Source organism: Aulonocara sp. 'chitande type north' Nkhata Bay, linkage group LG3, assembly GCF_057382095.1.
Source record: "Aulonocara sp. 'chitande type north' Nkhata Bay isolate Kocher_YH1m ecotype deep benthic linkage group LG3, A_spYH_male_GT1.1, whole genome shotgun sequence".
In the NCBI taxonomy this organism is placed as follows: Eukaryota; Metazoa; Chordata; class Actinopteri; order Cichliformes; family Cichlidae; genus Aulonocara; species Aulonocara sp. 'chitande type north' Nkhata Bay.
In genome coordinates, this window is record NC_141346.1 from 607,816 (window position 1) to 632,714 (window position 24,899).

General features: G+C 40.7%; 3 protein-coding genes across 5 annotated transcripts; all 3 read right to left on the reverse strand.

Annotated features, from left to right (window-relative positions):
- Positions 1–78: 78 nt before the first annotated feature.
- LOC147333364 (E3 ubiquitin-protein ligase TRIM21-like) lies at positions 79–5,485 on the reverse strand. 3 transcript variants are annotated; one of them, XR_015125370.1, is made up of 8 exons: positions 5,332–5,485; positions 3,456–4,033; positions 3,186–3,281; positions 2,479–2,712; positions 2,201–2,348; positions 2,091–2,117; positions 399–2,005; positions 79–365 (listed from the first exon to the last, which is right to left on the reverse strand). XR_015125370.1 is itself a non-coding variant. In XM_086266682.1 (7 exons), exons 2-7 carry the CDS (start codon positions 4,029–4,031, stop codon positions 1,455–1,457), a joined length of 1,632 nt encoding a protein of 543 aa, XP_086122808.1. In that variant the 5' UTR covers positions 4,032–4,033; positions 5,332–5,485; the 3' UTR covers positions 79–1,454. The 3 variants fall into 3 exon arrangements, 2 of the variants coding, with proteins under 2 accessions (XP_086122808.1, XP_086122817.1); XM_086266682.1 differs by having other exon boundaries at positions 79–2,005; XM_086266691.1 differs by having other exon boundaries at positions 79–2,005; positions 3,456–4,036; positions 5,332–5,473.
- Positions 5,486–5,579: 94 nt separating this feature from the next.
- On the reverse strand, positions 5,580–11,072 carry LOC147333365 (E3 ubiquitin-protein ligase TRIM47-like). Its single transcript, XM_086266716.1, has 4 exons — positions 10,995–11,072; positions 7,126–7,733; positions 6,392–6,619; positions 5,580–6,293 (listed from the first exon to the last, which is right to left on the reverse strand). Exons 2-4 carry the CDS (start codon positions 7,639–7,641, stop codon positions 6,270–6,272), a joined length of 768 nt encoding a protein of 255 aa, XP_086122842.1. The 5' UTR covers positions 7,642–7,733; positions 10,995–11,072; the 3' UTR covers positions 5,580–6,269.
- A 978-nt stretch (positions 11,073–12,050) lies between these two features.
- LOC147333366 (E3 ubiquitin-protein ligase TRIM39-like) lies at positions 12,051–16,098 on the reverse strand. Its single transcript, XM_086266705.1, has 7 exons — positions 16,007–16,098; positions 15,134–15,717; positions 14,929–15,024; positions 14,587–14,820; positions 14,246–14,393; positions 12,683–12,709; positions 12,051–12,579 (listed from the first exon to the last, which is right to left on the reverse strand). The coding sequence occupies exons 2-7, from the start codon at positions 15,710–15,712 to the stop codon at positions 12,059–12,061; spliced, it is 1,605 nt and encodes a 534-aa protein (XP_086122831.1). The 5' UTR covers positions 15,713–15,717; positions 16,007–16,098; the 3' UTR covers positions 12,051–12,058.
- Between the last annotated feature and the right edge of the window lie 8,801 nt (positions 16,099–24,899).

Here is a 24,899-nt window from a genome sequence, read left to right on the forward strand (position 1 = left end):
CAACTGCATATTTTCACGGCACACAAACATGGTCACAGCCATGATGAATAAAAAAGGAGAGACAAAGTTATATTTTCAAACAGGGATTTTATTCATTACATGCTGTTTGACATTGCCTGACAACACTGAATGTCATTCATTTAGCCTGAAATTTGACTACTTTTCTGGAAGCAAGGCAAAATAAGGAAAGGAAAGCAGTTTACATTTTTATGTTGTTTTCAGATGATGCATCGCTCTGTACACTGAGGCTTTTAGGAAACCTTGAAACTGTAAAAGTGTACATTTGATATTTGTGTGTACTTTTTATGGGACAGTGGTGACACAGCTAATTATGGACCTTGACTCAGTTACAAGAACTGTCTGTGCTCTGCTTTAATTATCTCAAGTTCCAGACTGACCTCAGTCACCGCTTTGCCATAAAAAAATACAGACTAGTTTGCAATGTGAAAAACTTCAAAATAAAATTAAACACAATACAAGTCTGTGCTAAAGAACAGCCACAAAACACCCCAAAATAATTAAGTGGGATACATAACTAAAAAACTGGGAATATAATTAAAGTATATGTTTTGAAAGACCCTTATAACATAAGATTTTATTGCTGATCTTTATTGCTCATACATTCACTTAAACACAGACTGTTGTTGCTGTTGCAGCTAATCAAGCTAGAGGTAGGTTGTGTTCAAGACTGCAACAAATCATTATAAATTAATCTGCTAACTTCATTTTCAACTGATCAGCTATCTGTTTATAAACAAATCTAAAGCTAAATCTATTAAATGTTCAGGATTGTTCTAAGAAAAAATAACTTTCTGGATTAAATTGTGTAAGTAATTTAATTGTTTCATCTTTGGATATGTTATCGAATAACCTTTCGCAAAAAAAATACAGAAGTAACTACTAAGCAAAACTGTCACAATGTTGAGTGCAAGTACGTGTAGTTTTTAATAGTGTCTGATTCACAAAGTTCTAGGATCCATTTGGTCCTCCAACATGGTGTAAAAAAAAAAAAAACCACACACACTCTTCTTACTAACCACAGTATTTTAAGCTTCGTCTAAATTACAGTTAGATCAAGAGTTTGTGTTCTGGCTCAGGTTGTAAGTCTTGACTGGTTCACATGTTGAATAGCAGTGTGAGCACACTGTAGCAGCATTGTTTTGTGTTATGATTCTGATTATCTCAATTAGTAAATTGGACCAAACCAGAGGTTACAAAGACTGCTTTAAAGGCTTTTGAGTAATAAAGCAAATAACGGAGAAAAGATAAACGGTCAGTATTTGCTTTACTATCATTGGTCTGTGACTAGCTGCTAACCGTAAAGATATATATGAAAAAAAAAGTCTAAGGTAAATGAAATGCCTGATAATTCCAATTTTCCTGTATCAGAAAAAAGAAAAACAGGAAGGTTGTGGACCAACAAACTTTAGTATATTGTAGTTAAAATGCATTTCTTAAGACTCCATTGGTATCTCTCTACAAATAATCAAAGGCTCAGAGTTTTTCTCTTCTTGTTTCACGTGTGGGCTGAAATATGGGTAAAGCTCAGCTTTGAATGAACACTCAGTGAACGAGTAGATGTGGGACTCAGCCTTCACATCGTAGAAGGAGACGAGGTCTTCCTCGTAGTCCACAAACACTCCCACCTTCTCAGGTTTCTCTTTTAGGTGAATACGAACTGGTGGTGCTGTGAGGGCTGCATACTCTTCTTCTTCATAATGTACAATAACCCAGTACCCATTATCTGGGCTGAGTTTGAGCTTCCCTTTGCGGTTTGCACCGCCTCTTACTAGGCCTATATCCCACCCCGTCTTGTTGTTGACCTCCACCTCCCAGTAAGACTTCCCAGAGGATAAGGTATTTTGCCCCACAACGCTGCTAAATATATCAAATCTTTCAGAGACACGGGGTAGTTCCTGATTCTCTCCTCCATCTTTCACTTCCTTCCTATCTTCAGACAGCACGAGGCGTTGGTGTGCAGAATCTGGATCCAGTTTTACGTCCACTGTAAAATTAAAAACATGTAAAAGAAAGTCTGTATTTTAAACAAGTCACAGTTTCTAAGAGAGCAAATAATATGAACCACATACCTGAAAACTTTGGGATTCTCTTCAGTTCTGTGACGAGAAGAAAAGTTTTAGATTGATTAAGTCAACATTTTAACTTTTAGTTTTCACTGCTCTTAACTAGCTGCTCTTACCAATGGGAGTTAGTTTATCCATTTCTTGCTGAATTTTTTCCAGCATTTTTGTTGTAGTTTTCCTGATGGTGCCAAAGGACAGCGATGTGTCCAGCTTTACCTCATCCCAGTCTATGATGTCTCCAGTGTCTGTAAGAGATGGGTACTTCTGCAAAACAGAAATACAACCCAACAGTTTGATAGCTGTGCTGAACAAAATGTCAGTAGCTAATCAGATATGTTTATCCTTCAGACTGATTATGAATGTGCCACATATATCATCCCAAAGTTTTCTCTACCTGCAGGAAAAGGATGTGGTCCTCGAGAACAGAAATGTCATCTAGTTCAGAGATGGCCTTTCCAAGTTTCTTGATCTCTGCTTCCAACTCATGTTTAAGGCCTTTTGCTTTGTTTTCCAACACCTGCCTCCTGTTATCTATTGGCTGATGGGCTCTGGCACGGGCTTCTTCCACAATGGCGATCACAGCGGTAAACACATTGTCAATATCCCACCACTCATTTTCCAGCTGGTCCTGAAAATGGGAATGAAACAGGAATGTCTATTTGACTGTTCACCTCTTTTTTCTGTATTACATAGAGTAACACACTACTTTTTGACTGGTTTAGTTAGGGAAGTTAATTCTGAGAAAGGTTCAGCATTCAGTCAGTTACCATAAACACAATTTTTATCTTTGAAAAACAAACTGACATGGTAGATTTTCACTTTGACTCGTCTGATAGCAGCTGGATAGTGTAGTGGTAAGACTACACACATTCGGAGTGAGTGTCACAAGTTTGATTCCCACCTGGTATCCAGTAAGGGTCCTGCCTAGACCCCCCATGCTAAAACCAAGCCCTGGAATGGCACAGCTATGTCTGCAGCCTGTCCGCAGCTCGGACTCAAGAATTTCACTACATGTTGTACTGTGTATAATTATGTATGTGACAAATAAAGGTTTGTTGTTTGATTGACTTTTCTCTAAAAGTCAGTTTACTTGCTGCTTACCTTGCAGCTCTTGAAAGCTTCCTCAATCTCAGCAGTCTTTGTTTTTCTCTTGTCAATGTTCTCATTTAACTCTGTCTTGGTGTTGTCAAGTTCAGACTGTAGGAGAAACATAAAACAATACTTTAAAAATGTATTTTTTCCACGTGTACTCATTTTTTGTGCACTTGAAAATTCTTTCACATGCCACAATATAGTCAGTATAGTAAGTAAAATATATACAATGCTGTCAAGACTCAAAACACATATTCAGAGGTTGTTATGGTAACTTACCCTTTTCTTCTTCCATTCATCTTCAGTTGAGACAACCTCCTCCTGACCTTCCATGCAGAGAACACAAATGCATGCCTGCCGCTCCCTGCTGTACAGCTCCAAGGGGCGTCCATGCTTCAAGCAGGCCCTCGCATCCAAATTCTCCACCGGCTCCACCAACTTGTGGCCCTTCAACCTTTCTGTTGACAAATGATTGTCCAGGTGAACTGAACAATACGATGCAAGACACACAAGGCAGGACTTCTTGGCCTTCAGCTTTTTGTCACTGCAAACATCACAGGCCACCTCCCCTGCAGCTCCAGTGTATTCTTCATCGTTGTCTTCCTGCTGCATCTCTTTCATTTGTTTTACAATGTCTCTCAGGACTATGTTAACATCAGGGATCCTGCTTATATAATTCTTGCATAGTGGGCACACACTGTCATTGAGATGAATGCTTCGGTCGAGACACAGCTTGCAGAATGAGTGACCACAAGCTGTAGTGACAGGATCCGTAAATGTGTCCATGCAGATGGAGCAGTGGAGATGCTTCCCCAGCGAGCCGGGCTCACTGGGTGATGCTGAAGTTGGGACCATATCTGCTTCAAGAGAGGACCACAAGGTTATTCACTAAGAAAAGTAACAGTGACTTTTATTTTGTCAAATAAATTTTCCTTGAAATTCTTGTTTTGGATTCAAATGTTAGAATATGCGTTTCGTGAGTTGTTCCTAACAAAATGGAAACTGTAACCTTGTAAGGGGTCATCGACTTCATAATGTCCTTTATTAAAGAAATAATAACGATAGTGGACAATATGTACCAGCTCCACCCACAAATCCCCGTACACTTCTATGTAAAATTGCTCAGCTTTGAAGCAAAAACTAAATTTTGGTGTATGCGGCTTAGGTAAACCTTCCTTGCAGCTTTAAAGCACTTGGTTGATAAGACACTTTCTTAAATTACTTGAGGCTTAAAGCTATGCATTGCTCGGGGGGTGTCTATTTCCAACTAAGCCACATGATGTATAGTCGTCACCTAAACAAACTGAGCTAACTGAGCTGGACCTCCCAGCTCCCAGAATTAATTGTACTAACCATTCAAAGAGTTTGTGGTCACGATTTGATGTATGAAATTCTGCCATGTCATGTTAATTAGCACTACTTTCTGTGTCCATGTGAGACACATGGTTTACCAAGCTTGCTAGCATTATCTGATGATTTAGCGCTCTAATCTCTAAACGTGTAAATACGGTCTCTTACGCAGAAGAAGGTGAGCTGAAACAAAGGCTTCAGAATCAGTTTACAAATCCGCTTCTAGTTACTTCTAGTGGAAGTACGCCTAACAAAAAAAAAAAAAAGGAAGTATGCCTAACTGAACAAGATTGAGTTTATTGCTTATTAATTCCACTTTGTAATATCATTTAGTTAAAGTATTATGATTAATATTATTTACCAGGACTTACTTAAATTCAACAAAAGTTATTTGCTAATATTTAACATGTGTGCAGGTCAAAGTATTCACTTTATAGTTAATAAAGTCAGCAAACTAAATAGAATTGCATACACTGTAATTTGTGTGCAATAAGTTGGATACAATGACGATTTATTCTCTGAAACTTTCTACTGGCCCCTCTTAAAAGTAAGAAGTAAAAACCACTGAATACTAGTGACACACCCTGTAAATAAGCCTCACAAATGGGAGTGTTGAAGATTGGAGGAGGAAACTCGACACCAAATATAAAGTACCGGTACACACTGTAAGTTTCTATTACAGTACAGTTGATCACACACATTTGATTTAAATCTATTGCTGTAAGCTAACTGTATATTACATGTAATATCTGTCATTTAACATCAGTCTTTTTATATGAAGTTTATGCAAAAAGTACAGTATTACCTTTCAGCTAATGAGATCTCAAAGGCATCTGTCTCCGTTTCCCTTTACTCCTGGTGTGTGTGTGAGTGTGTGTCCTTCCTTTTGGACTTCCTCCTAGAGTTTAAGTTTCATTTCTGTTCATACTCCCAACCGTTCACATTTTTCACTCCAGAGACGAGTTGGCATGCAAACGCATAAACAAATCATCTGTGTGCCTGCAGCAGGGCGTGTTGTGTGTGCTCAGCATGTTCATACAGATCAAGTATCCAGTTTCACAAGACCTTTTTATTGCACAGGACTTCGGTCGAAATACTGCCTATTGCTCATCATAAGTTTTATTTTACATACATTTTATTGGTTAATCAAAAAGGAAGACAAAAGCATTTTTGGCACTGAATAGCAGTTAATTGCATCACCCACCCAGTAATAAGTTACATTCATACAACCAAGTTCAACGTCCCTGAGGTTTCTAAACTTCACAGTTTCTTTAAACCCGTATAAACGATTCATTTTTTAAATATAAAAATATAAAATATAAAATTCAGTGCATACATTGGATTTCTGGCAGAGTGATACATGAGATCAATACCATTTACATTAAATGTATGACCACAGCCACCGGCAGCTTAGTTTAGTTTAGCTTAGCAACAGTTTAGCTTAGCTTGGCATTGGAAATCCTGGGAATTAGCTAGCTTTTCCTTTTTAAAAGTATTATTGAGGTTCAAAAGTATAAATAGTTCAAGTTTGTGTTTCACTGTAGGCTAAAAGTCAGCTGGTTGTATCCTTACATTAAATGCAAAAATAATTGAGTGACACTTCTCATCTCTTTCTCATGAATCAGAGCATACTTTTCCTTGAAAGCTAACACACCCACCCAGCTGAGATTACATAATCATTTTATAGCTAAAAAAACAAACAAACACATGAATAAAGATTTGATGATCAGCATGTTTCTTGAATCACAAAGCACCATGGAGAGATCTCTGCAGAGACAAGAGAGACACAACACTGAAATTAGTGTTGTGTTTTGTGTGCATGTGTTTAATGCTGCAGTTGGTGTTAAGTTTACCAGGAAGCAAACCTGTAAGAATAAGAGATCATCTTCAATCTTCAAGAGCTGTTCTAGCTCAGCATTTCTCCTCTGGAGCTCAACGATTTCATCTTCCAGCTGTTCGAGCTCTTTATTTGTTTGCCATTTCTCTTTTGGACTTTGTCCACTGAGATCTACAGTGAGCTTGATTTTCTCAGCTTCACTCACTCTATCTTGAACCTCTTGCTGAAGTTTCATCCTCCTTCGTTTTACAATAACCTGTGGGGAGACACTGCATTAGCACAGCTAAGCTGACAAACTGCAGGCACACTTGTACCATGTTTTGTTAAATTAAGTCGTCGTATGGTCTCCTGAGCTTCTTCTGAAGTATGTTGCAATCCTGTGCACCCCGTGATGACAGTTTCTTTTGCTTTGATGGATGACACAAAACAAAACTCCATCAAGAGCTTCAGTTCACTTTTTGATTACAAAAATCATCCAAATTTACAAAAGTAATCAAAAAGGGAATGAAAAGGCAAGAAATGGCTGCCAAGATGTAAGCTAATTCTTACTTTTGTTGTTTAATTTGTTAACAAATATAACTTACAAAACAGCTTTAACACTAATTGTCTGAGATTATTATGGGATAGCATGTGAATCCAACTGAGTGGCAAGTTTTTTAGTCTTTTTTTAAGCTGAAATTAGAGAATACTTATTACATTATTGCCAACAAAAATTATTTGTAAATACTTTTTCTAAAAAAGCTTTAGCAGAAATTTCTTTACCTTCTTCTTAAAGGCTTCCCGGCTAATAGAAATGATGTTGTGGCTCCAATGCTCTGTCTGTGCACACATAGCACAAATGCACGCCCGGTCACTCCTGCAGAACTTCTCCAACTTCTTCCCATGCAGTTTGCACACAGAATCCTCGAGGTTTTTTACCACACTGACCAGTAGATGGCGCCTAAGCTCTTCAGTCTGGTAATGTGCTTCCAGATGAGTGGTGCAGTAGGAAGCCATGCACATCAGGCAGGATTTGACTGCAGGACGTTTTGCTGAGCAGGAGTCACAGGGAACCTCTCCAGCTTTTAAAGGTTGAGGTGCTTTCACAGTATGTAGTGTCTGGTCTGTTTTGAGCTGTGGCCTGGTAGGAAACAAAGTCTTGCAAAGGGGGCACTGGCAGGCCTCGTTGATTTTCCAGTATTCTCCAATGCATCCCAAGCAGAAGACGTGTCCACAGGGGATGGACACGGGGCTTGCGAACTCATCCAGACAGATGCAGCAATTAGGAGGGTCTAACATCGCGTCTTAATATGCCTGTGCAAATACAAGCAACCTGCGGCCTGTTTCAGTTTGCTTTTTGCACAGGTGATGATTTGTTTGAAGCAGTACGTCTGACAAGAAAAGAGAGGTTTTATTAGCACACATTCAACATCGTTCTTCACAAAGCTTGACATATCAGAAGGAAACTACACAATTACACACTGCACAGAAAACAGCTTCTGGTTTAAAGCTGTCCAGAGCTACTGTCATTACGAAGACTGTCCACTTTTTGTGCAAAATACCATAATACATATACCTGTTTGTGACTGACTTTGGCCCTGCAACCCTGATAACAATAACTGAAGGAGAATGGATGGATGGACATAACCATACTGATTGCTTGAGCCATCGATGCCCATCAATGGACTGGTGTATCACTGACTATATGGAAATGCACAGTTCACCAGGCTTCAGTCTTTATTGCTTTGGTTATTCATTAGAATTACTTTAATAGCTAAATATGGCAACAGATGCCAAACAAACACTTTTTCTCCTCATGTTTCGTATCACTTGGCAGGATCAAACAGTAGCTGGCATTTGAATAACACTTACTCCATCTTTGTATAAACTGCTTTGTGTTTCCTTACTGGGAGGATTAATGTTAAGATCACATGAATAGAAGAATGTTTTTACAGGCTTCTCTACTTAAGTACAATACAGAAAACTGGTTGGCTTTAGCAAACATCCATTCTCTTCAACTTATCCATACCTTTGTCTGGAGTCTATCCCAGCTACCAGAGGGTGAGAGGCAGGGTACACCCTGGACAGTTGCCAATCTGACGCTGAGCTTACACACAGAAACAGGTAACCATAAACACTTATAGGCCATTTAGAATCACCAGTTAACCTAACCCCACTAACCGCATGGTTTTGAACCCACAGACACATTGCAGTCTAACTCTGGACCTTCTTGCTTTGAGGCAACAGAGATCATCACTGCTCCACAGGTGCTGCCCAACTTTAGTAAACACATTAATAAAAAGTAACATGTAGTGCAGTGCAAATATCTTAAGCCATTCCTAATTTCTTTGGATGCAACAGTTTGCTGAAACGTGTGCAAGCATTCATGTAAGGCAAAAAGATTTTTTTGTTTTTTTTGTTTTGCCTCTTCCGTTTGGTTCTTTACCCATCAGAAATACTGTCAGAAGGCCAAGAAAGACGCCCAAGAAAAAAAAAAGGGAAAACAAGGTGAAAAAGAGAGCAATATAATAAACGCAACACCATCGCATTAATCTAGCTAAGTGTAAATAACACTAGATACCAAGTATTAAATGTTATTGTGTAGCACAATGTGCTTTGAGGTAGAAGCCAAGAAAGGGGTAGTTTGTGTCTGTGAACAGTGAACACCCATGTGTACACCTGTGTGGATGAGCATTCTTGTATTCAAAAGGTTTATTCATGTAACGATCTGCTAGGGGGTGGAGCCATAGCCCCGTCCCACAGGGCATTAATCAGGCATGGAGGAGATCCAGGCCCCAAACATCCAGAGGCCCCCAGAGTGCGAGAGTCTAAGAAGGACCATCGGAGGGGCAACCGTGACACCCTGCTGGGAAGAGCTGAGGAGAGCCCCAGACGAGGGGTCACCTAGCAACCACGGAGCAGAGGCCAGAGGTTTGGGTGGATCAAAATGGTACCTTTCTTCATCCATGATTCCATCAATGTTCACAAGATCTCCAACACCACTGGCTAAAATGCAGCACTAAACCATGACAGAGCCACCACCTTGTTTTACAGATGTCTTCAGACTCTCGCTGTTGTACCTCTCTCTCGGCCTTCTCCCTGAAAACTGACAATGATTTGAACCGAAAGTTTTGGATTCATCGCTCCATCAGTCCTGATTTTCTGTTGCCAAATCTCACTTAATTTGGTATACCTCAGCCTTCTTCATGGCTGCCCTTCCAATGATATCATTTCTGTTGAGGCTTCAGTGAACAAGAGATGTATCAACTAAAGGGCCAGATGCTTCTCTCAGGTCCTGCGTCAGGTATTTTCTGGATTTCTTTTCCTATTTCTAAAGGAGTTCTAGATACTGTTCATCTGCTGGAGATAGTTTTTTTGCACACCATGCCAAAATATGCCAAGTTTTGACCGTTGTAAAATTAGATTTTTGCACCAATAATGTGATTACCATATTGCTTTATCTTTGGCATTTTTAAGAGATTTGTTTAGTGACAGGGCGACAGTAACAAAGTGCCCAAAGATATGATTTAAAATGAGATCTTTACAAAGATGTTATGTGTAGACACAAGACTGGTTCATTCCTTGAGTTACGTTTCTGATTGAATAAATGATAGGTCTGTTAAGTGGCTTGACAAAACGACTACTTCCTGTAAAAATAGTCAGGTATGAAGACTGGACTGAACATGAGTGAAAAGCAGCCAGTGTCCAAATAAAAACCTAAAAGATCTTTAGACAACTATTGCTCAAAATCACTCTGAAGTAAGGCTGGCTCTTTGGAAGTAATATATTTAAAAAAGGTTTGTTGGCACAAAACATTTGCACAGTATTAAATAAACGACTTCAGTTGGAGGTCAGTCAAATATCCCACAAAAATCGATCTGAAATGTTATAATGAAACACTGTTCATGAAACAAAGTCTGATAACTTTAATATAAAGACAAAAACAAACATTACCATTACCAGCATTTTGTCACTGATACAACAAACAGCAATGTGGAAAAGAAAAACCAAATATGTATATAAGGCAGTTCAAGAGAGCAGTAAGAATATTACTCACATGTAACCATATGAGGTAATGAATAAGTTTATAGGCTCAAGAGCAAAGGTATGTCCAGTCAATCAAACTGTTGATCAGACTTGTGTGCAATGCCATATTTGTTCTGAAGTGGCATGCCACCGTAACAGTTTGTTCAAAAATTCATGCAAAACTGGATTTTCCTGCTTTCATATGAGCATATCTGCACTAGAGGGGAAAAAGGTTCCTGCTCATTCATACTGAGAGTGAAAGAATTCTGAGTGTACGTCACAAAACATCGGTACTACATCAGAGCCATGCAGGAATCTTGAAGTTTTGCGTATCCTCCAGCCACTCAGCACTGAGTATTCTCTATGAACGTAACAGCATTAATGGCTACATTTGTCACAATGACACAGCCATCAAACTAAACTTATTTTAGATTGTGGCTTTTCACTCCTGAGCCTGAGAGTAATACGCATAACATGAAAATGACTCATTCACCGCTCACACGAACTATGAACAATGTAAACAAGTTCAACTCAGCTGTGTACCTCCACAGAAATCTCATGTAATGGTCAAAAGCTGTCTTCAAAATACCAGAAAGAAAAGAAATAATTCATAAAAAAATACTTACAATTATTTTCTAACTGCCAGCTTGTGTATCCTCAGGCACTAACAGCAATGAGCTACACTCTGCTCACTTGGTTCTCCTGACATAGAGATAGACACACCCACCACTGCTAGGAAAGGGGCTGGCCGTTCTAGACAGCATACACCCATAAACTCGGGCCCTGTTAATAAAGCTCAAACCCTGACGAAAAAAGCCCCAAATAATTAAACATATCAGAGTTAAATAAACGTGTTTCTTTCCTGCCTGAGTTACTTAATAATTTGTAAGGTACTGCAAATAATAATATCTTTATATTTTAAGTTGTTTGCCTTCATTTTAAATGGGTTATAGCTATTTATCACTGTTTTCTCCTTACTTATATAAGATTATGCCAAAGTTGCTTGGTATGTTAAAAACTGAGACTGTTTAGAATTTGTTATTACATCTATACATTGAAAAAAAACTGCAGAAAAAGAACATTTAAAGTAAATATCTAAAAAAAGAAAAGACAAGACCTTTCTCTATTAAACAAACCTCCTAGCCATTCCCATGAGTTTACGAGGTTAACTTAATGCACCATAAAGTTCCTGTTTTTACAGAAGCAGCTGTGGTGACTACCATACATGGTGCTGTACTCCGGAGATCCTACGTCAAAGATTTTGACCCCACTCGAGTAAAGCTAAATAAACAGGATGCGTAATAACAAAAAATTGATTCAAGTCTTTCAAGTTTCCTTAAATGAAAGCTCTGAAACAGACAGAGGATGGAACTAACACTACATAATACTGATTAGTTTGTTATATACTGTGCACGCACTCTACAAGCGCATATTTAAAACATCATTTGCATGGTTCATAGTCTGGAATTCTGAACAATTTGTGCGTGGTATTTTTATCTGTGTCATAGTTTATCACAATGTAAAACAACGCAACAGGGGAACAACAGTCGGTGTTAATTATTAACCTTAAATTGGTCATTTCCGAATACGTTTTATTGATGTTCAGATTGCGCAGCACTCTGAGTTCTAAACTTTGATCTTATTATTCATTTATCATTTTGATTGTTGAAGGAAGTGAATTAGAATTAAGTCAATCCTTGATAAGCAAAGGCTCAGATTTCTTTGATCCACCTAGTAGATAAAAGTATGGAAATAGTTTATCTGTGAAAGACTCTCCTGTGAAAGAGTAAATATGCAAGTTCTCGTTCACGTCAAAAAATGAGACTCTGCCTTCTTCATAGTCCAGGTACACTCCTATTAACCTTGGCCTAGGGAAAAGGTAGAGAACTGTGGAGGGTGCTGAGTGAACTTTATAGTCCAAAAACCTTTTTCCTATGGCAAAGAATCCATTTTCTCTTTTCAAAAAAACCCTTCCTGATCTGTTTACACTTTCCTTGGCAACACCCACATCCCAGTTGTTTCTCAGGCCCACTCGGACTTCCCAGTAGTGTCGGCCAGAGGTGAAGCCCTTCGTCCCAAACACCATGGGACAGTCAAACCTCCCAAACTCATCAGACGAGGGGCTTGCTGCTCTGAAGTACTTCAGACGTTTCCCAGATTCAGTCACCACAAGGCCCTCGCCGGCAGTGGAAGGGTTAAAGGCGACTGATTCTTAAAGGAAAAAAGACATATGGTCAGTTACATATATATATTAATAGTTATGTTGAGCTTTTATATCTTGGAAAGTAAACTAAATATAAATCTATGAACTCACCTTTATATTGCCTCATCCTGGTCAGTTCTGAGAGGAAAAAACATCACAGTGAGGCAAACCTTAAGTGTAAAACACGTGTGGTGTTTCAAATCACATACTTGTACTGTGAGATTTGCATCAACAAATTAAAAGAAAACTCTTCTTCAATGGCAGCCAAGAATATGAATATACAGACAATTCTATGGGTGGTGTAACTTGTGACAAATCAATGACATGCTAGTGTGAACGCAGGATAACAACTACAACTACGTGCGGTAGCATGAGCAGATATCGCCGTGTTAGTGTTGTTCCTGGATTAAAACTAAAGAGTTTTGCATTGTAGAAACACCATCACACTAAACACCAGACTCTAACCCTAACCGTAACCCCTGTCACCCTAACCTTACTGTGATATCCCAGCAATGTGATTGGTCACTTGGAGCATTGAATCTGGACCAACATTAGTTTTAATGATCCAAGAACAAAACCAACACAGAGATATCAGATGCAACACAGGTAATACTGGGATTAAATGAGATAAACTCTTCTTTATTTATCCCACAGTTAGCGAATAGCTGTTTCACTTGCCTAAACATAAAGATGTGGAGTACTCATAACTATGTAAATGTAATCTGGCAATTTCATCACATTTGCTGAGTTGAGCGTTTTGACCATTGCCGTCTTGCTGTTTTGAAAGAGGTTGTCACAGTTGAAGGTTGGATCGAACTGAGAAGTCAACGGACAGTGAATGCTTAAAGAGTAACTTCCTGTCAGTCAAAAAGGTCACCTCTTTAAAATTTATGTATTTAATAAAATGTAAATGTAGAGACTAAGACTATAAAAGTCTTTAGGAAAAGCTTTACAAAGGTCATTCATCTTGTACGAGGTCATGTTTCCATAAATGTCAAGTGAACTTTTTGTAACCAGACAAATTCGCCCTCTGCTGGCCATTTAAAAAAAAAAAGGAACTTCTGCTTTGGCTGTTTAGTTTCATGTCATTTCTTCTAAATAATCCCACGCATCTATTCATTTCCTGCCATTTATCCAGTTCAGGCTCACTAGAGTCAATCTGAGCTGTAATGGGGCTGGAGCACGACCTATACAATTGTTCATTCACACCTACAGCCAATTACCAGTTAACCCTAATGCTGTGGGAGGAAGCTGGACTACACAGAGTAAACCGGCACAGGCACAGTGAGAATATGCAGGCGTCACACAGAAAGACACCAGCCAGTGGATTAGAAGACAAGACCTTCTTGCTGCCCTGAAATTATTTATCCCTCTTATGAAGAGTTTTCACTCAGCTGGCGGAAGCTATATTGTCCATGCAGATGGCACTGACCAAGAGCAGCATATTTTTCCAGGCACTGACGTTAAATGTGCTGTGGTGTCGTTTCGTGTTTGCACACACTGAATTGTCGGCTTCACAGCAGAAGAATTGACTTTTGTATGTGCACAGCAGCCTCCACGACAATCAGTCAAATGCCGTGATCATCATTTTAATATGCTACGTTAACGTGTACAAACAGAAGTATCCAAACTAGAGAAATCTGCACACATAAAACAAACGCTGCAGATATTTACCTGCTTTTGTGAGAGTTTTCAGTTCAGTTTTGAAAGTGTGCACAAGATGAGCCATGGCTCTCCTTGCCGTCTGCACACACAAGTCTGAGTAAACCTTGATCTTGGACCAATCCTTGGAGGCGGAAATATTGCTCAGAGCCTTCAAAGTCTGAAATGATTCATAAGGACATGATAGTGAGTAGCAGCTATTTTCAGTTGGATCTTTTTTTGGATTGGGGCAGGGGTGAGTGAGGAAAAGATACAAAGCGATGGATAAAAGATGGAGAAATTTGTTGCACCTGGCTTTAAAAGAGATATATTTTATTATAAGATGCTTATAGGTCATAGTCTGTACAACTTACCTGTAAGAGCCACAGGTGGTCCTCATTTTGTGAAAGTTCGTCCAGCTCTGAGTGTTTTCTCTGCAGTTCTGCGATTTCGTCGTGCAACTCCTGAATTACCGCTTCGTCTTTCTCTTGTGACTTTCTGAGCTTGATTTGAATGTTTGATCGTAGTTTAGCCTGCATCTCTTCTACTTGGTTTATCAGATTACTGAATAGTGTATTGTTCTCCTCAATCTCTTGGTCTGCTTTTACCTGCAGGAGAAAGAAAAGGGCTCCACTGGTAAACATGTAGGTGTGCACTGAACACTGTAAAGCTTAATGTGACAAATTTTACATTTGGAAATTTGCCTCAATACTCACCTTCCGCAGTTCGGAGCCCTCATTAAATTCCTTTATCTTTTCCATCCTCTCCTCAATCATCAGTTTGATCTTTGCTTTTTGAGACTCAATATTTTCCTGAAATGTACAATTTTAAGCAATTAAATTGGGTGAAGTGGTCATTTTCAAGGATCCGCGTTCTCATTTTAACAAAAATGTAACAAAATAAAATTCAGCATCGTCTTACTCTCTGCTGAGCCCCTTCTTCTTCAACAGGTACTGTCTCATGGTCTTTGTGGTCTGTCTCACTGCACAGCAGACAGATGCACACCTGATCATCTCTGCAGAAAAACTCCATTATCCTCTCGTGCCTCCTGCACATCCTCTCCTCCAGATTCTCCACTGGCTCGATCAGCTTGTGTCTCATTAAAGAGGGAACTCTCTGGTGAGGCTCCAGATGGGCTTCGCAGTACGACGTCTGACACACCAGGCAAGACTTCAAGGCTTTGAACTTTAAATCAGTGCACACGTCGCACGCCACTTTCCCCGGTGCATCCATGTCTTCAAGCGTCTCCACCTTCCTCTTCTTGATTTGGCCTGAAATCTCTGCGATGACGGTGTTTGTGGAGAACTCGGGCCTCACATAGAATCTTTTACTGCACGTTGGACAGTGGCATAACTCACTTCTGTCCCAGTGCTGAGTGAGGCAGGTCCTGCAAAAGTTGTGACCGCAAGGTGTAGTGACCGGGTCACTGAAGACGTTCAGGCAGATCGTACAGACGAAATGATCCTCTGGCAACGAAGCGAGGAAACCAAAAGCTGACATGATCTCTGTAGATGAAAATATCATTGATATGCTTTACATTTCTGTTCTTTCAGGCTTTTTATATCATATGAAATATGATATAAAGGGAAAAAATAGCTAAATAGATAGAAATAGATTTGGCACTAAGTGTGTGTTTTGGCTGTTCCCAGTGAGAGCCCTGACACACCCAATGAGTCATAATCATATCAATCTATTTGCTTGTTTTAATTTTGGATCACATACTTACAGTTATGCATTTACAGTAGAAGCAAAAACAAAAGAAAAACAGCTCAATTTCATTTTAACTTGACTCACCTTATTTCTAGTAACTCGGTAATTCCAACAGACTAAACTCCACGTTTGCATGCAGATATAAAACCTGCTGCAAACAATTCACCACTCGTCTCTCACACGGGAAGTAATATGAGTGAACCTTGAAGCTCCAGTCACTTCAGTGGGCGTGGTCAAACTACATCATTTGGCTGAAATGAAACTTAATGCTGTAGCAGGAAAATAGCATCATGTGGGCATATCTGAAAAAAAACCAAACATTTATTGGTGTAAACATTTCTCCCAAAGCATGTTCGCAAGATCAGTCACTGTAAATAGCAGCATGCAATCATGAATTCAGATTAAAACAAACCACAATCTCTTCTTTTTTTTTAACATGATGCATTTAAAATGAATGTCTCATTTGTGTTATACATTTTATATTTTGCCAAAACCCATATGAGAAGCTCAATACTACTCTGGTGGACTGACTGTGGTGGATTGGAATCCATCTGGCTGCTATTTTTGCAGATTAAACCTAAATATTGTTTTAGGTCAATTCAAATTTTTAAAAGCATTCAACTTCAACTTTATTGAATTTTTTCTCTTTTTTGGCAAACAAATCATACTTCATATCAAAGAGTTGGAGGTAGTGTGCAATCATAACTTCATAATAATGCAAAAAGTACAATTACAGTTATTTATCATATGCCGACTATTATTAAACGAGTCAATATCAATGGGTATTTATCCCTAAGGAGAAGAACTCATCCATTAGCCAGTTTTGCCAGATCAGTCTGCTGAACGTAGAAGGAAACATCTTCTTCAGCGCCGTGGCCCAAAGGCTATCTGCTTTCCTGCAAAGAAACAACTATATTGACACATCAGTGCAGAAGGCCAACATCCGGGCCTTCTCAAGATATCTAAAGCATGCCAGCATCGTCTGGCACCAAATTCAAACTGCCAAGAAAGACCCTCATGTGGTGTTTTTAGAACTTGCCAATGCCTTTGGGTCAGTTCCGCACGAGATCTTGTGGATGGCCTTCAACTATTTCAGCGTACCAAACCACATCACAGGACTGGTCAAGACCTACTTTCAGGATCTACAGTTTTGTGTGACAGCTGAGAGCATCACCACAGCTTGGCAGCACCTGGAAATTGGTGTAATGGCAAGCTGCACGATTTCCCCTCTGGCATTTATCATGGCAATGGAGTTGGTCATGTGGGCATCCCGGTGGGTAGTGGGAGGTGAGAGACTCAGGAGTGTCCGTCTTCCTCCTATTAGGGTCTACATGGATGACATGACCATAATTACAACAACTAAACTATGTGCTAGGCGATTGCTACAGAAGCTCCAGGAAAACATAGAATGGGCAAGGATGGAGTTTAAGCCGAGTAAATCTCGCAGCATCTCCATCATAAAAGGAAAACCGACAGCCGAGCAATTCTATATCAGTGAAGAACCAATTCCAACAGTCTTAGAGAAGCCCATAAAGAGCCTGTGACGGTAATATAATGCAGACCTCAACGATACGTGGCAACTAGAACAATTAAGGGAGAACCTGGCTGATGACCTCAAGTGGATTAACAACACTGCACTCCCAGAGAAACTTAAGCTCTGGTGCTTCCAGTTTGGGTTATTACCCAGACTACTGTGGCCATTGACAATCTACGAGGTCTCACTCAATCATGCCAATTGACTAGAGAGGCTAGTGAGCTCCTACGTTAAGAAGTGGCTCTGACTTCCCAAGTGCCTCAGCAGCGTTGGACTCTACAGCGACGGGATACTGTCATTGCCTATCCCTAGCCTGGTTGAGGAGTTTAAATGTGCAAAAGTGAGGCTGCCTTTCCTCATAACAGCCATCCCTCAAGAGTCTCTCCATCTAAAGCAATGCATTATCAGGGACTGTAACATCTAGTCCTTACACCCCTAATCTTGATTTAATGATAATGATCTTAATTTAATTTAACTACTTATTTTTCTGCTGTATACTTTTTTTTTTTTTTTTGCCTGTCCCGTTTGGCTCTTTTGCCATCAGAATTATTGTCTAAAGGTGCCCAACGGATTTACTTTACCAAATACACCATCCCAGCCTTGCTGTAATGGTCTATTTCATTCATCTTTTATTGTTTATTTTATTTTATTTTCACTTGCTAATTATGGGACAGACTTGACTGGGAAAAAGAAAGGGGAGAAAAAAGAGGGAAAGAAAAACAGTGGGGAAGAGGGACGGTGATAAAGGGCAAAAAACAAAAAAAACAAAACATAATAAGCAGACAAAAAATGCATATATCAATCACCTGGATCACCTGTTGAGAAAGAAAAAAGAAAACAAGCAGAAGAAAAAAAGAGCAACATAATAAAGAACATCACGATGATCTATGGGAATATAACAGTAAATACTAAATATTAAACATTATTGTGCAGCACGTAAGATCGACAGCGCACAGTGTGCTTTGAGGTAGGAGCCAAAAAGGGTGTAGTTTGTGTGCGTGAGCACCCGTGTGTACACCTGTGAGCATGGACGCGCTTGTTTTTAAAAGGTTCCTTCATGTAATGATCTGCTAGAGGGTGTGGGGGGGCCACAGCCCCGTCCTCCAGGGCATGAAGCAGGTATGGAGGAGATCAAGACTCCAGACATCCAGAGGCCCCCAGAACACAAGAGACCAAGGAAGACCAACAGAGGGGCAGCCGCGCCACTGTCCCTGAGGAGAGTCCCAGATAAACATTTAGATGTCAAGTTAAACGGGATAAAAGGGGGTGTTTTACTGTTATTTTAGCATCAGCATTATTATTGCACCAGAATCATATAATAAGCATTGCATTAAACATTTATTGAAGCTTTTGACATTGTCCTAACATTTGTGTTCCAGTGATTGTTATAATCGCAGGTTAATCTTCTATTCTTAATCGTATATTCACAGGTGTCAGGATAATCATATGATCTTCTATTGCAGGTGTAACCATGATCATTTTTATACATATTGCAGTTTGTTGCTCATTATAGAGTTGTGCTCAAGTTAATAAGGGTTAAAAGCTACAGTCAATGCGATGTTTGGCTGATCTATGGTGTGGAGTGACTTCGAGCATAGAAGGCCGCACGCGCTTACATAACACTGATATCATGGTATTCTTTGTGATCTTTTATTCAATTATATCTTTAAGTTAAGTTTTAAGTAGTGGTAGTTGATTAAATGACATTCTTTTAAGATTATATACTTGAGTCAGAGCATTACACGCAGATCAACTTAACAACCTGGGAGACCTTGTAGCTGCAAAATTGTGTCTCCATAAGGGACAGTAGGCGGAAGCAAACACATGATTTCTTGGGGGGCAAATGTGAGGATTAAAAATGGCTAATTTGTTTTTGATGTCTCTTCTTAATATGAGTGGTTTTAGTAATTTTCAGACACACCTTGCAAATGTACTTATAATGAGTTGGCACTCGGCCTTTTGAAGGTCATAAGCTTCATTCGGCGTGATGGTCCGGACTGATAAAGTGTAGGAAAATGCCTTGAGTGCAGAGGGCATAATGCAAACACGCTTACACACACATAGGATATGATTAGAATAAGTCCCTGGGACATTCTGAATATTCTAAGCCAATTCTGAATCACTAGAAGGTCAGTAGATAACAACATTAGATTATTAGGGTTAGGAAGAGAGGTGTTTTGGTTTTCTGTCTCTTACAGAGAAAGGAACAGACACCAGACGAGGTCACAGAGATACGAGGATCCTTCGCAGCAGAGATAGACACAGTGACTGCCGAGACACCAACTGGGTCCAAGTGTCATGGCGTTTGGACTCCAGCTAGTCACTCCAAAAGGATGGATCCCATAAACACAGCAATAACCATGAAGGGGTTGGCGGAAATCCAGGAACACCAGACCAACGAGGTTCGAGAGGCTCTTGGGCAAAAGGGGGACGCGTTCCTGATCTTTTTCTGGAGGACACACAGGACCCGAGGATACACAGATCGTTGTTTGAAATCGGGGCAGAATAATCCCCTGATCTGTGCCACGACTGAAGGGTTGTCTAACCCCTGAGGTTGAAGAAAGAAGAGCAGAGGATCACCCAACTGGACGACACTGGTAGCTGCAGCAATAAAATAAAGGCTAAAAGCTCCTTGGACAGAGGTTCTAGTCTGAGTACGTCTGAAGGGTATAAGGTAGCACCAAATAAAGCTGTGGGAGAACTGGGGAGTGTCATATGTACCTGATATTGTTGTAATAATAGTTTGTCTTGCACCTGAACTGCGCAAACACAGAGGTCATCTCACGTATGGTTCGCCCATCAGGGGGACAAAGGACCTCAGGAGTGAGAAGAAATGAACCCGGCCACAATGGATTATAGGGTGTTGGTGAGCTCATTATTCTAACGAGCTCATCAGGGGGAGTGTTAAATTATAATATTATTTTATGCCATGTTATACCCCTAATTAAAGATTGTGAATTATTATGTAGTTTTAGTTTGCATTATTCTCCTGAATTAGAAGAAGCTGATAACTATTGCATTAGTTAAACTGATTTGCATTACATTAGACTGCTGATTTATTGTGGATGAATGATATTGTTTTATGATGTTATAAGAAATACTATTTGCAGAAAGTCATCGCCTTATTTGTCTGATTAGAAGAGAACAGAGCATACTGGAGTTTTCTGCCCCATCTCAGCAGGAGCAGATAAACAGGGAGCCAAGGTCGTAGCTTAGGCGCCGTGTGAGAGAAAAGCATGTGAATGTTTAGGCTTTTATGATAAGGTGGGAGAACCAGAGGCTATAAGAGTTTGATTAATGCTCCACCATTTTGAGATCTGAGGCTGTCTGCATACAGTGTCCATCTCCCACGCGTGTGACTATTAAAATCATCGTTTGACTTAACCCGGCCGGACCAGTGTTGTTATTGTGGTTTTTTCTCTTGTCTCCATCCCCAATTTTGAACTCGTAACAGGGCTCACTCAGCAGCCGCGGAGCAGAAGCCAGGGGGGGTTGCAGTGACGTGCCCGGGAGCTCCGCCGGCAGCCAGCTGTGCCAGAGTGACCGAGCCCCAGGCCAAGAGGCCGAGGGCACCCCACCCCCGAAGTGGCCCGAGCGAGCCCCAGGCTCCAGGCCCCGACAAGCAGCCACCAGGAGTGAGCCGGTGTGTACCTGGACCCCCATCTCCGGACACAAAGAACCACCAACGCACCGATGTCTGAGGGAGTCCGCCACTGGCAGGTGAAGTGGTGGTGGGGGGAGATAGGCCTCCAAACCTTGGAGGGCCTGAGATGTGCCCAGAGAGGTGGCGTCTGATACCCAACCTGACATATAGACACAGACATACAGGCACACACAGACACAAACATACATTCCCACCCTCATGCTCTCATATGCACTTACTCCACACTCAACCAACGTGGAGACAGACATAAAGAGACGCTGTACACACGATCACACTCCCCAAGCGTACTCTACGAACCGGGTCCAGGTACCCTTGCCCCTGGTGGGGGAAACTGCACTCAGACCCTTTTCCCTGAGAAGCAGACCGCCCCGACTCCACAGCAGCAGGGAGGCCCCACATTCCAGACCCCAATCGGACGGCCAACTCCTCCTCCTTGCCCCCCGCTCCAACAGGCCGCAGAGAACGGGGGTGTGTGAAAACGCCAAACCTCCCTCCGCCCGCTCATATGTAGTGTTGATACATGTGTGTTCTAAGGTGCATTTAAAACCCAGGAGGGCATGGAGCTACCTGCCAGAGAGCAGCAGGTAAGCGCATAGTCCCTCCTGCTAGCCCTCAATATCTACGTGTATTTAAAATTGAGAGGTGGGCAACGACGCCAGGGGTGAGGTGTACGCCCTGATGGTCTTTTGGATACCGTGTAGCGTGCCCACCCCAAGATCCTATATGTATGTGTAATGAGAGTGTAGGGCTTTGTGATATAACCAACATTTCTATCTATCGCCCCGATAATGATATAAATCACAAAAATGTAACATTTTCTGTAAATTCTGTGAATCTCGGGCAGCTCGACTTGCGTGAAGTGTTTCCAGCTGCGCGTCATGTAGCTGGAGTCGAGTGTTTTAGCCGATGCATGAAACGATACATTTTTAGACATAAAGTTGTAACAGCCGCCGTTTTCTTTGTGAGTATTTATTACACAGGGTGCTGCGGGGAAAAGCTTGTTCTAACATTTGAGTCTAAGGTTTATTTTAGCGGGGGAGCTACTGAGGTCAGCTCCCCCGCTGACCCCAGTAGGCACCCCCATACTCCGCAACCCGCCAGGGAAAGGGGGCCCAGGCCCATCCGGACCGGGGCCCAGTTCAGCAGCGCCGCCTGTCCACACAGAGCCCAGGACAGTCCACCCGACCCCACCAAAGAGAAAACTGCACCCACCCTGTCATCCACTCATCTTCCAGACTACACAAGACAATAGACGCCCAGGCTGAGATCTTCTTCCACCTCTCCTATATCTCCCCCTCCTGCAGAGTGAGTTCCTGAAGAGAGGAGACCTCCTGCAAGATGTAACAGCCTCCCCCACCAGTTGAAGAGCCCCCCTAGGTGGCTCAATGAGCTGGCGGCACCTTGCGCCAGGGCTGTGCCCCCATACACCCACCCGCCCACAACCCCGGCAACACACCAACCAGGACCCAGGCCCAGCCAGGGCCCCAGCCCAGAGACGGAGCACCCCCAGAACCTCACGCCCCTCCCGGCTTTCTGCTCTATGCTTATCTGAGGGCAAATATATGCAGTTCATGAAATTGTTACCATCAACAATTTTATTCAAATATTTTTGTGAGTCAAAGTGCCCAAAGATACTATTTAAAATGAGATCTTCGCTAAGATGTTAGGTGTAGAGACAAGACTAGTTCCTTCTTTAAGTTACGTTTCTGGTTGAATTATTGTTAAGTGGTTTGACAAGAGAAAAAAAAAAACACATACCAACACAACACACTCCTGTGAAACTAGTCAGGTATAAAGACTGAACTGAACACAAGTGAAAAGCAGCCAGTGTCCAAATAAACACGTTAAAGCTCTTTTGACAACTAATGGTCAAAATTACTCTGAAGTAAGGCTGGCTGTTTGGAAGAAATTTTTTTGTTAGCTCAAAACATTTGCAGTGCTAAATAAACTTCCATTTGGAAAATCACACAAAAATTGAGCTGAATGTTTATAATGAAACACTGGTCATGAAACAAAGTCTGATAACTTTAATGTAGAGACAAGAAAAAACAAAAACGCCAAAACCCAACACCACCAAACATTACCATCACCAGCATTTTGTCACCGACACAACAAACAGCAATGTGGAAACGAAAAACCAAAATATGTATATATGGCAGTTCAAGACAGCAGTGAATAGCGTATTTACACTCGCATGAAAATATATGTGGCAGTCAATGAGTTTATAGGATCAAGAACAAATATATTTCCAGTCAAACTGTTGATCAGACCGGTGTTTTCCCAATCAAAACCAGGTTTGTTCTGATGTAGTATACTACTGTAACACTTTGTTCAAAAATTAATTATACATGTTACGTATCTGTGTCAGTATCTATCACCATGTTTATTTAAAAAAAACAAAACAATTATTAATCTTAAATTGTGCATTTCCAAGTGTTTTTTGATGTTCAGATTGTGCAGCACTCATCTGAGTTCTAAACTTTGATCTTATTATTCATTTAGATTGTTGAAGGAAGTGAATTAGAATTAAAGACTCTCCTGTGAAAGAGTAAATATGCAAGTTCTCATTCACGTCAAAAAAGGAGACTCTGCCTTCTTCATAGTCCAGGTACACTCCTATTAACCTTGGCCTAGGGAAAAGGTAGAGAACTGTGGAGGGTGTGGCGTGAACTTTATAGTCCAAAAACCTTTTTCCTGTGGCAAAGAATCCATTTTCTCTTTTCAAAAAAGAAAAAAAAAGAAAAAAAGAAAAAGAAAAAGAAAAAAAAGAAAAAGAAAAAAAAACCTTCCTGATCTGTTTACACTTTCCTTGGCAACACCCACATCCCAGCCATTTGTCAGGGCCACTTGGACTTCCCAGTAGTGTCGGCCAGAGGTGAAGCTCTCTGTCCCAAACACCATGGGACAGTCAAACCTCCTAGAGTCAGACGAGAGGCTTGCTGCTCTGGAGTACTTCAGACGTTTCCCAGATTCTGTCACCACAAGGCCCTAACTGGCAGTGGAAGGGTTAAAGGTGACTGATTCTTAATTGAGAAAAGAAAAATGGACAGTTTAAAAGAACATGTATGCACATTTTTTAACAGTTAAGTTGAGTTGAGTTATTTTGTCTTGTCAAGATTTATTAAAATCAAATATAAATCTATGATCTCACTTTATATTGCCTCATTGTGGCCAGTTCTAAGAGGAGAAAACATAAGCAAGCAAAACTTTAGTGTAAAGCGTGTGGTGTTTTACATGGCACACTTATTCTTAGATTTGCATCTGTTGGCCTTCTTTCTTGGCCTTTAGCAATCAGAATAATTGTCTGAAGTACCGAACAGGACGGGAAGAAAAAAGAAATCTTTGTTTTATTTGTTGATGCAAAACTTTCAATGGAAGCCAACAATATGAATATGCAGACGACTGCATGACTGGGGTGATTCATGCCAAGTCAGTCATAGTTGTTCAAACTAGCTTATTTGCAGTTGCATGAGGAGATCTCACCATGTTGGTGTCGTTCCTGATCATCAAAATTCCCATTGGGCCAGGTTCAACGTTACAAGTGACCAGTCACATTGTTGTGATGTCATAGTTATGCATTATAGAAATACCTTCAGACTACACACCACACTTGAGCCCCCAACTGTAACCCTAACCCCTCTGTCACAATACAATGAAACACTTCACATGGGATTGAATTCACATTAGTTTTGATAATCCAAAAACAACAACACAGGGATATCAATGCACCACAGGTAGTACTGGAATAAAATGAGACTATATGCCACAGTTAGTGAATA

What these genes read in the sequence shown, in the direction of transcription:
- LOC147333365 (XM_086266716.1), bottom strand. Translation starts at nt 7,641, where the DNA reads ATGTTAGACCCTCCTAATTGCTGCATCTGTCTGGATGAGTTCGCAAGC. An exon ending in GGGAAGCCTTTAAGAAGAAG is followed by an intron (nt 6,620 to 7,125) that starts GTAAAGAAATTT and finishes GTCTCCCCACAG; the next exon opens with GTTATTGTAAAACGAAGGAG. An exon ending in ATGATCTCTTATTCTTACAG is followed by an intron (nt 6,294 to 6,391) that starts GTTTGCTTCCTG and finishes TTGTCTCTGCAG; the next exon opens with AGATCTCTCCATGGTGCTTT.
- LOC147333364 (XM_086266682.1), bottom strand. Translation starts at nt 4,031, where the DNA reads ATGGTCCCAACTTCAGCATCACCCAGTGAGCCCGGCTCGCTGGGGAAG. An exon ending in ATGAATGGAAGAAGAAAAGG is followed by an intron (nt 3,282 to 3,455) that starts GTAAGTTACCAT and finishes TTTCTCCTACAG; the next exon opens with TCTGAACTTGACAACACCAA. An exon ending in ACCACATCCTTTTCCTGCAG is followed by an intron (nt 2,349 to 2,478) that starts GTAGAGAAAACT and finishes TCTGTTTTGCAG; the next exon opens with AAGTACCCATCTCTTACAGA.
- LOC147333366 (XM_086266705.1), bottom strand. Translation starts at nt 15,712, where the DNA reads ATGTCAGCTTTTGGTTTCCTCGCTTCGTTGCCAGAGGATCATTTCGTC. An exon ending in ACCACCTGTGGCTCTTACAG is followed by an intron (nt 14,394 to 14,586) that starts GTAAGTTGTACA and finishes GAATCATTTCAG; the next exon opens with ACTTTGAAGGCTCTGAGCAA. An exon ending in GAAAACTCTCACAAAAGCAG is followed by an intron (nt 12,710 to 14,245) that starts GTAAATATCTGC and finishes TTTTCCTCTCAG; the next exon opens with AACTGACCAGGATGAGGCAA.